The sequence below is a fragment of the Glycine soja genome, chromosome 7 (genome assembly GCF_004193775.1).
Source record: "Glycine soja cultivar W05 chromosome 7, ASM419377v2, whole genome shotgun sequence".
In the NCBI taxonomy this organism is placed as follows: Eukaryota; Viridiplantae; Streptophyta; class Magnoliopsida; order Fabales; family Fabaceae; genus Glycine; species Glycine soja.
In genome coordinates, this window is record NC_041008.1 from 38,688,956 (window position 1) to 38,699,992 (window position 11,037).

The window sequence follows — 11,037 nt, forward strand, 5'->3', positions numbered from 1 at the left end:
CAAATTGCAGTAGAAAAAGAAGTGACACTTAAGGACACATCCTTGCGCAAGCAACAATACCAAACTCTGGACAAACTGAAAGGTTAATAATATAGGGAGAAAGGGACTTGCAACAAATATATGCATTCTTAAAAAACATAATCTGAAATCCTATTAGTGGAATAATGACAGAGTATGTTTGTTCGACTGCGTTGGCAAAAGGAAGAAACCCCTTATGCGTTGAAGGTGCTTCAGAATGAACACCACAGCAATTCGGACGGTTTCTCAAACATGCGCACACTTGGCAACATTATTATTCGAGCCTCTAAAAATACATCAAAGCATTTACAATGTTTACATATTGCAAAAAGATTAGTTTTGCTCCAGAAAATCTTTAATGCCAAAGCAATAAACTAGCGTACCTCATTGCCCAGAGGCTCTTCGCTATGCGAAGGTATGAGGGAGGGATATTGTACGCAGCCTTACCCTTGCCAAAGCAATGGTACCCCAAAATATGTATTCAGGCAACTACGGATAAATAAAGCCAGCACGATACTATATCCCAGTTGAAAGCATACAACATTTCCTGTGATGTTTTATCCCCATTTGCATATAACGTGACCATTAACCCTAATACTCAGTGTCAGTATGTGGAAATTCATTATCCAGAAACAACTCAAACTTGATTCCCAAGTAAGTTGTATATGTTGTTGCAGTTCAAGAAGAACAAAGATCCTGAATCCTGATCAAAGATCCAGCTGAAATATTTCAAGGCTCAACCCAACCCATAGCTCTTTCACATGACTCTTCCATATAGTTGCATCTTTTACAAGTTCAACTTTGACCCTGCATGGCCTGTTTTCTCATGGATAGTCACATCTTGCTTAATTTTGAGCATTTTCTCCTACTGATCCCAGTAGTTTCTTAGTTGAGACATATGCAAGAGAAGCTCATCTCTGCCCATACCAGTGGCACTGCTGGTCATAATCCATGGGGGATGTTGCTTGTAGTTTTGTCTGATTAACTCTTGAAAATCCCTTATGTTCTCATCGGGCCGTTTCCCCTTTGCCACCTTCATTTTGTCACATTTTGTGAAAACAAAAGTGATCGGTATCTACAATTCACAAAAGTTTTTACAGTATTTAGACCTGTTTCAGTACCTTGACAACGTTACTTTAGGACTATATATAAAATATCATACATTATTGCGTCCAAGCCAATTTGCACAATCCAAGTCAATTTTTTGAGGTGGAACACTTGCATCAATGAGCAGCAAGACAGCGACCAGAGTACTTTTGTTCAAAAAGTACCCTTTTGTGAATGAGGACCAATCCGTTTTAGCAGCTTCAGGTGCTTTAGCAAAGCTGCATAAAAAAAAAGTATATCATGAGTAGTTGACAGCATCACCACCAATCAAAAACCCTAAATCCTCTCCAACCAAGAGGGAGGTGGAAATACATGGAAGAAAATCATTCAAGAAAACATGGATGAAGCGGGACAATTAGGAAATACAAGTAAACATACGACACTGCTATTAAGCGTTTTAAAAAAATTATTTGCTACTACTATTAAACAACTAGAGAAACTTAAAAAGCAAGGAGGGTATCTATGGACTGCATCAATCAGCTTTATTAATCAAATATGGAATCAGATGACCTCTCCCAATATGGATCTATCTGTATAACTTTGAGATTTAATAAAAAAATACATTTCCATGTAGTTTGTATTATGTCATGCTGGTTTTATACTAATTGATTTTGCAACATTGATTTTGAAGTAAAGTGGTTTATGTTTGGACACTTTTATTATTAAAACAAGTTAGTAGTAAAACTATAAAATTTTGAATCCAATGCAAAATCTACTTAAAGTTTCTTTAAGTCAAAATGAATTTTGGACCTAAAATCGATTCCTCAATGTAGGACAAACATTTCATTTTGTACCTAAAATCACATAAACCAGGATTTCAACTTGATTTGAAAATTGTAAATCCAAGCATGCACTTAAAACTTTACTACTGAAAGCACGTTTGACTAAAAGTTAAAAATGTAACTCTTATTTCGATTTAAAAATTTCATACCACAATTCTACTTATAAGATAAAAACTTGAAAACATTCTCTTTAAACTCTCTATTAACCTAAACCAATTTAGCAAAACGATCACCCAAACACATGCAGCAAGAGCATTTTAATTTGTGTATATAACTACTACTTAATACTTTATAAATTTAAAAGCTTTTTGATATATAGACTTATTAGATTATGATGACAGTAACCATCCATTAGAAGCATAGAAACATGAAGGCATGAAGCAGAGCTAATTGGGAATTAGCGAGTGACTAAACTGACCCGTAACCAGGCAAGTCAACAAGGTACCAGCTTTTGTTGACCAGGAAGTGATTGATGAGCTGCGTCTTCCCTGCAACAACAACAACAACAACATTGTTACATCTTAGAATGTCGGTTATAGGCCTAACTCAACCCTACAAAACTGGGATCTCCAACATTACGCAATTGTTACACTATTTTATGCTCATCACTAGTCGAAGACGCGGGATCTCCAACATTACGCAAGTTGTTCGAAATCAATTTATAGAAAAGAAAAAGGCACAAAAAAAGAAAGAAGAAGCTTAACCTAACTAAGTAACTAACTAACCTGGTTTCTTAGAAGTGAGAGCAATCTCTTTCTTGCGGACGAGGGAATTGATGAGGGAGGATTTTCCGACGTTGGAGCGACCAAGAACGGCGAATTCAGGTCGGTTGTCTTTTGGGCAATCCCTGGCGCGGGCGCTGCTCTTTACGAACTGGACGTCCTTGATGTGGGAATCGCCGGCGTAGGGTCCGACGGCGATGTTGGAGCCGGGAAGGACCGTGGAGTCATTGACCTCGTCGGGTTCAATCCCTGGAGGGATGAATAGCTGGAATTCGAAGGAAGGAGGAGGGCTGGTGGTGGTTTTGGAAGCGTGGGTTGAATGGGAAAGAGGGTGGCGGAAAGAGAAGAGAGAGGGTGGTGTTGGTGTTTTGGAAATGGAGAGGGAAGAAGGAGAGAGAGACAGAGAAGAAGGGGTTTGGAATTGGAGACTGAGCTTCATCACTGCTCTTCTCACCAGCGCTGTCATCCTTCTTCGTACCCTTGGATTGGGGGTTCCAGTTTCCAAATTCCAATGCCGATAATAAATAGGGTTCGTTTTCGTTAACGACGTCGTGTTTTCACTTTTCTCATTTCTGGATAGAGTGGAGTCTAACTGATTAGTGTTAGTGGTTGCAGGATACAGCCAGAGAAAATGTTCGAAAACAAATATATATATATATATATATATATATATATATATATATATATATATATATATATGAATTGTGAAGTCTGAAGAACAATTAAGAGAGAAAAAAAAAGATACATTTTTCTTTTATTATTTAAATTAAAAAATTATGACTTATTATTATATGGAAGAAACTAGCAAGTGTGAAACATTAGTTTATATTAAATAAAAATTTTATTTTTTATGCAAAGATAAAAAAAAAAGACAAATTTGTTGTTTAATTATTTTATGTAACAATGCTTGAGATTAAGAATTCAACTAAATTTTGTTATTTTATGCTATTGTGTTTGATATTAAGAATAGAAGTGCAAGTGAACATAGTTTTTCACGTGATCTCATCTACGATCAGAATTTTTATTTTGTAAGAAAGGATGTTGAAGAGGAAAAGAAAGGAGAGGGAATAGTAGGCTGCATGGAGTAAAAAGGATGAGGAAGAAGAATGTTAAAAGTAGGGCTCGTTCACTTTACTCCATGAGATTTGTAAAATAAAACATTATTCTTTGAAATTCAACTATTTTCATCCTTAATGAATGTCGACATGTCTGTTAAAACAATGTGATTTTATTATGGGATTCTTGTTTCTTTTATTTTCATTTCTTAAATTCTTCATGGAGTAAAGTGAACGAGCTCTATTATGATTTTAGAAATTCTTAATAAACCATCAATTTAGTCAAAGAGACTAAGAGAGGCATCTACACTTATTAGGCACACAGACATATGTGAAAAAATCTATTAAAATGTATAAAAGTTACTTCTATCAATACGAATGAACGAGTCTTGAATATATCTTTAGAGTAGTATAACAGAGGAAGTACACTTTTTCTGTGAGGAATTTAGTGATAGCGGAATAGCAAAATGGGTTACCACTATAATTATTGAAAACTTTACTATATATACAGCAAAAAATTAACAAAAAGGGACAATTGCGGATAGTTAAAAGAATGAGAGCGTCTATGTGGAAACAATACAACACTCATCTTGCACATTTTTTCCCTCCAGCTCTGCAACGAATGATTTCTGTAGGTGGAATTTTAAACAAAACTACTAATAATATAATCACCCAAACAAAATTGTTAACTTGGTTCCATCTCTCTACCTCCAGCAACAACTTTGCGGTGGCGCCGTGAACCAGCTCGTCGATCTTTTCCACGCCTTCCAGGGCCTCTTCTAATGGGTGAGTTTGCACCCTTTTCAGGTGATGTTTCAAGCACTGGCAATGGAGGAGGAGGAGATGGGGGAGGGGGTGAAGCTGGTGGCGCCAGGCGCAACAATAGATCCCTGTGGTATTTCTGTAAGCACCCAAACATGAGAGAAAAGTGACCATGAAATTCCATTAGCAATATAAAAAACATGACATTCAGAATACAGAAACAATAACCTTTTTTTTTTTCTTGAGACAAGGTTTTCATCAAAAACCTCAACCAAGGTCGTTGTAGTACACTTATCATAACACAATTAAATTTTGTGAACTTAAAGGAAATGCTTGTATCATAAAACTAATGATGGAATGGAAATAGTGAAGTACTTAAAATAGTGAAATAAGGGGAAGTTCATATCTAAGTGTGACAAAATTAAGAGAAACAAAGAAAAACAATGAAATGAAATAAAGGGGTTTATCTCTGAAAATATAAATGGGTAATCATCAATATGGAAAATGTTATCACATTAGTTGCTTACTAAAGAGTGCAAACATGCATGTGCACATCTTTATTGCATTACTAAATGTTTAACTGTTCAGAATCATGCACATGCATGTGCTCATCTTTATTGCATTACTAAATGTTTTTGTCTGTTCAGAATCAGCTTGTACCTTCTGGAAATCAATGCAATATAAAGTTTTAGTCAGATATAGAAACATGTCTAAATAGTTACCTGAACTACAAAGTTGCGTCTTTCACAATCCAAGAACATGTTAAAATGAAAATCTACCCTCGACAAAATTTTGTCCCTGACGGTTGAGAAACTAATCTGGTCCCTTGAAGTAAATCGGTCAACTTCATTGAACCAAAGACAAGCAAAGAGGTTGCTAATAGGAACATGCTCTCGTACTATCACACATCCTTCAGGAACATCTGTAGCGTTTGAAAAATGTTTTTAAAAAAACAATGAAACAGGTGCAACTCATCCTAGATAAGTACAGGAAGGCAGTTTTACCTACCACTTATAAGAGGAAGCTTAGCCTCTGTATATGGGGTCAATCCCTCTTTCTTGTAAAACTCTATCTGAAAGTCAATAGAGGCATTATCATACTTTCCAGCAGCTTTATTTGCCTCAGCCTCAATGAATACATCAAAGCGTCTATAATGTTTTGATATTGCAAAAGTAGCATTCTTTCTCCACAAAAACCTAAACAAGTGTGAAGGGAGTTTAGGTGTCAAAACATGTATTATGGATACATAAAGCAAAATATAGCTTGTAAAAAGTCAGAAAAATCATGTATGAAATATGACCCCAAATTAATTACAATTTGGTACACACTCCAAATTAACATACATACAAATCCAGTAAAATCTAAAGCTTTATTTTCATAGAAAAAATACAATATATATCAGTATCTTGTTCATCCATGAACAAATTGTTACACCTTGGAAAGTCACTCAAAATGGAAGGTAAATTCAGCAGAGTGAAGGGAAGAGAAGAATCAAACAAAATCAATTGCAAAACCAACAATATTGTGCAGTAAACATCAACAAAATAAAAAATGAAAGCATCAAGGCTGTTAACATTTCAATTACACAACCTCTAAATGACAGTCCTATAAGCTGAGGTAAGCATTTGACAAGATTCTAGTACTTGCATATAAGTAATATTAATGTTACAAGCCTATAAAATATTTCCCAGAGGAAAGGCAATAAAGGAGATAATTGATGGATAAGGCTCCTCTCAAGTAAGCTTATTTTTTAGTGCTCAAAGAAGGGTATATCCACCATTGAATTTTAGTGAGTTATGATCACAATGTATTTTAAATTAGTCGAGAGTGGATATACCCTTACTTGTATGCTTCAGAGACAAAATTCACTTTCAACTTTTCCATAACTGAAAACTCCACTTATGCCAGCCCTCAATGAGCTCTAATGTCAGACAGAGATCAATTTGAAGAAATATCTACACCACAAGACAATAATTATCCTAATATCAACAAAACAGAGGCAAAGATCAAGACTTCTGATCCAATCTTATCTACAGTATGCATTGATTTTCTAGCCAGTAATCACGGGCTTCTAGTCTCATGTTACCATACCTCAGTAGCCCCCAAAACAAACAATTTTACACCAAGCTGTCATAAATGGTATTTTGGGATCTGCAAGCAGGCATGCCATGCAGACCAGATGGGAAGTTTGGGAGGAAGGAAAATGAGTCACATGTAGGAGCTATGCAGAGCTATTGTTTCTTTTCTTTTGGTTTATTCTTATTTCTTAGAGGACTTCTTATTCTCCTTTTTTTTGTTTCCCTACTTCTTTCTCATTCAAAAAAAGCACGAGAGATTGTATTGGTGCATCAGGTGTTTCTGGGCCCATGCAGCTGAAAATATTGAGTCCCAACTCCCAAGTGCAATAAACTATAGGGCTTGTTTTTTAAGGTTCCTAAAAGTTAAACTAGCAGTCTATCGGGGATTAATTGAAAGTGGAACTATAGTAGAGTTTAATCTAGTTGATTAGTAAGTTATCCTCATTTTCCACTGCTATGGTCTGAAAAGACTATTTTATCATTGGTTAGCAATCTACTCCGCAACATACAATAGTAGAAAAATAAGAAAATCTACAGCTTGAGTATTGGCAACCATTTCAAGGCAGAACGCTCTGTGGTAAGACCATTCATTTGTTTTCTTTGAAAACTCGTAACTACACTAAGGACATAATCTATAGAAAATCTGAATGGGCCTTTGTGTCTAGATAGATTAATATGTCACCTTCACCTTGGGCAGGAAAGAAATTCCGTACTTGGACTTAAAAGAATTTTCATGTTAAGCTATAACAATCAGAGAAAGATATTAATGAAGCAGCAAGCACATAATATGGAGATATGTGAGTTGCACCTTCAATCTTGGAGGACAAATCATGCACTGGATTGTGAAGAGAATATAAGCATATAGACTTACAGTGCAATTGTTACATGTAGCAAAACTACATGAATAACAATCTAGTTAAAGCAAGGGATGCATACTAACAAACATCAAACTCTTATCACCTCATCTAGTCCCACGGTGGATCTAGTTTGAAACATGTAAGCAGTCTTAAAGCAAAATAGCAGGCATATCGTATCTATCTCAAACAGAAGTGGATAGAACAGTAAACCACATGCCAAACTACATATAAAACTAAGCATGGGACTGAAATGAGAATATTTACATCACATTCACATATAGAATGAATAGGTATAGGGGTATAATATTATATGCAGTAACAAAGAGATACACCGGAATATACCTTTCAAGAATTTGATATGGATCCACAACAAGCTCAAGCTTCCCATCAAGCCATATAGAATAGCGAGCATTCGGAACCAATCTATGCAACAAAAGCTTTGGAATCTGTGGAAAAGGTGGTAAAATTTATAGGGTATGTAAAGTACTACTTTAGGAACATGAAAACACATCAGCACCTAGTCAAAAGTTTAATTTTATTCAATTCATACATAGGATCTAGCCAATACTAGGAGGTCTATTGATCTAAGAATTTTCCCCTCCCCTTTCTGTGTATTGAGGACAAATCAGTACAGCAATATTAACGGACAGGTAGAATACAAAAAGATGAAACCACAGCCAAAAAGTATTACTTTTCTACACAAACAATTAGATCATAAAGAACCACATAGTAAAAAATGTTTCAGTAACAAAAATGGCTAACATCCCATATGCTAATTTCTATTTCAGTCACCATGGGTCTGGTGAATTATGTAACTCTGACCTTTCCTGTCCGTCTTGCATCAGGGTAAGGAAGATTACGAGCAACAATAGTTCTCCATAAACCAATCTTCTTGCTGATTCCCAATTTACCAGAACTAATCAGATATTTTTCTGTTTGTTCATCTACAAACATAAGGAAGCATACAGTCTTCCTTGAATAATCACTTATATTGTTTGGCTCATTTATCACATCAAAGTTTCCTGAACAATAAATTTGATATACTATCAATTACAAGCTTATAAACAAGTAAATAAATGCAGAAATCACATAATACAGACCAAATATGGCTGATGCAACAACCACTCCATCACACTGCTCCATTTCAAAAAGGTCAGCTCCATCAATGTCAAATCCTGTGTTGCGGCCAGGTTTAATTCCTCTAACAAATCTGATTGGTATATTCATTATTGAAGATGGAGAATGAATTCATGTCAGTAAGAAATTACAAGAATGCTTAATTACTAGCGCAGACAACTATAACCACAAAGAACATTCCTTGGTGGGTATAGATGTTACTTATTAGGGAAACATTCAACAAAAAGCAAAACATACCCACAGTGCACAGTCATCGACTCTCGTATATCAAAAGAATCATTTCTCTGCTTCAAAGTAGGATACCCACCAAAGTCTGAACCACCAAATTCTCCATCTCTACTTAAATTTTCTTCATAGACATATGTTAAATTCCCAAGGACCGGTGAAGGTGAGGGCAATGCTGGCATCAGTCCAATGGCTTCTTCCACAGGAAGGTAACACACTGGGCATGCTAAAACATAACACAAGCCTAAATATTCAGTAGAAAGTAGAAATACCATACACATTAGGCGATCTAAAATATATCCCATGCCGTCCATACAGTCATATATCACAACTTCCAAAAACTAATTGATATATGCAAGGATGATGGAAACTATTCCAAATTATTAAGTGTCAAATAGTGTATAAGAAAGATATCTTATCTAGCAAAATAGTAAACTAAAACTTACGACGTGGCCCAGTACGCTTTTTATCAGCAGGCGGGGGAGGGAGTGTGAAGCTATTACACGGATGCCCTGGAGGAAGATGGTAGCCCAAAAAATAACCCGTGGGTGGAGGGAGTAATACCAATCTCTTAGTTAAGCCCATTGCATTTGTCATAGAGTTCTCAAATGTAGAATCACTTTTAGACACACTTTCATTAACATTAATGTTTGTCACAGTGTTTCCGTCCTGAGAATCTTCACCTGAAAGCAAGCCACACCACAAGCACCGTGCTATGTTCTAATTAAGGTAGAAATCAAACAACATATGCAAATCACAACTCACAGCACATTGTAGTATACCCAGTTGAGCCAATCAAAAGAACAAGATAACAACGGCATATCAAAACTAAAAATATGAAAGCTCAAATTGTAATCCCAAATCCACCCTACCGGGTATCCTCCCTTTGGAGGCAATTCTGTTCAATACACTATCAGACACTAGACACCTCTTCAAACATGTATTTGAACCGTGGTTCACCACACATTATTGTAATCCCTCCTAGTTATCCTCCCTTCAGACGCAATCCTGTTTGAGACACTATCAAACACTAGACACCTCTTCTAACCAGCATTATTCAAACCTTGATTCGCCACATTACGGAAACTAGTCCCTTCCGCTAGACCCAACTCGGGTTGGTGCTCAAATTACAATATGATACTTAATGCAATCACATAATTACAATTTAGCACAGTAACTATATATATATATATATATATATATATATAAACAAATCGAAGAAGAAAGAAAGGAAAAGGAAGAAAGTGAGGAACCTTTTCCAACATACAAAACCCAGACGAAAACCGCGGCGGAGATGAGGCAAAGGAAGAGCATTCCGACCTTCTTGCGGCCGGCGAACTTGCAGATCCAAAGGAACAGCCTCTCCTTCTCCTTCTCCTTGAGCATCTTCGAAGCCTTGCGTGAAGTCCCGTTCTGTACCTGTTTATCCAAAGACCCATAACTTCCAGAACGAATTCCAATACCCAATGGAGCAGACATTTATGCCCCTCCTCTCATTCCTCACCCCCTTCTCTTTCTCTCCCTCCACCCCCAGATCACACCAATTCCCAATGCACTCTCACCAATCCCTCTCTCACTCCAAACTCAACAAATTAACAACAAAACAAAGTTGATTTCTCTTTCTGGGTATTCCAGATCCCCAAATAACCGAAAAATCAACTGAAATACGGTTATATTACACTGAAAAAACAAAATCCCCCCTCTATGAATCTAGGGTTTATGATTGGCCCCGTAGAGTTTTCTGAAATCCAAGATTGCAAATTTTAAGTGGTAAAAAAATTATAGTTTATTGATTCCGCTGATCCGGAAGTGAGGATGATGATCTCAGAGTCAGACTCGGGAAATTTTCATTGAATGTTATTTATATGAGGGGGAAATTACCTTACTGGGGAATAAAAATGAGAACATGGAAATTTGTGAATAGTGCGCACAAGCACAATATTTGGCTCTTAAGACACTCGTGCCTCGCTGATTTTGACGTGGGATGGAAAAATGGCACCAGCATTAGTCATAGTCTGACATCTGGTAACTATGATCAATTATTTCTGTTAACTTAATCGTGTTAATTATTATTATGGTTAAACTCATTGGTACTATAGTGTTAAATTAATTAAGCCAAAAAGCGTCTGGATACTCGCGATAATATCTTTTAAAAAAATTGTTTGTCAAGTTAAAAAGAAGCATTATTACACAATTCATGATATTCCATAACATGTTAAAAATAAAAAAAGAGTATTGTATTGTGGTGACCAATTTGTGGAGTACCATGATTGATCACCTGATTCATGGTAGGA

At 36.2% G+C, this 11,037-nt stretch overlaps 2 protein-coding genes across 2 annotated transcripts; both read right to left on the reverse strand.

Annotated features, from left to right (window-relative positions):
• Positions 1 to 121: 121 nt before the first annotated feature.
• LOC114419546 (GTP-binding protein At2g22870-like) lies at positions 122 to 3,242 on the reverse strand. The gene is made up of 4 exons (XM_028385246.1): positions 2,633 to 3,242; positions 2,326 to 2,395; positions 1,181 to 1,343; positions 122 to 1,093 (listed from the first exon to the last, which is right to left on the reverse strand). The coding sequence occupies exons 1-4, from the start codon at positions 3,093 to 3,095 to the stop codon at positions 884 to 886; spliced, it is 906 nt and encodes a 301-aa protein (XP_028241047.1). The 5' UTR covers positions 3,096 to 3,242; the 3' UTR covers positions 122 to 883.
• An 802-nt stretch (positions 3,243 to 4,044) lies between these two features.
• Positions 4,045 to 10,725, reverse strand: LOC114419547. The gene is made up of 9 exons (XM_028385247.1): positions 9,997 to 10,725; positions 9,190 to 9,426; positions 8,756 to 8,969; positions 8,482 to 8,591; positions 8,204 to 8,403; positions 7,724 to 7,827; positions 5,455 to 5,642; positions 5,169 to 5,368; positions 4,045 to 4,585 (listed from the first exon to the last, which is right to left on the reverse strand). Exons 1-9 carry the CDS (start codon positions 10,220 to 10,222, stop codon positions 4,370 to 4,372), a joined length of 1,695 nt encoding a protein of 564 aa, XP_028241048.1. The 5' UTR covers positions 10,223 to 10,725; the 3' UTR covers positions 4,045 to 4,369.
• Between the last annotated feature and the right edge of the window lie 312 nt (positions 10,726 to 11,037).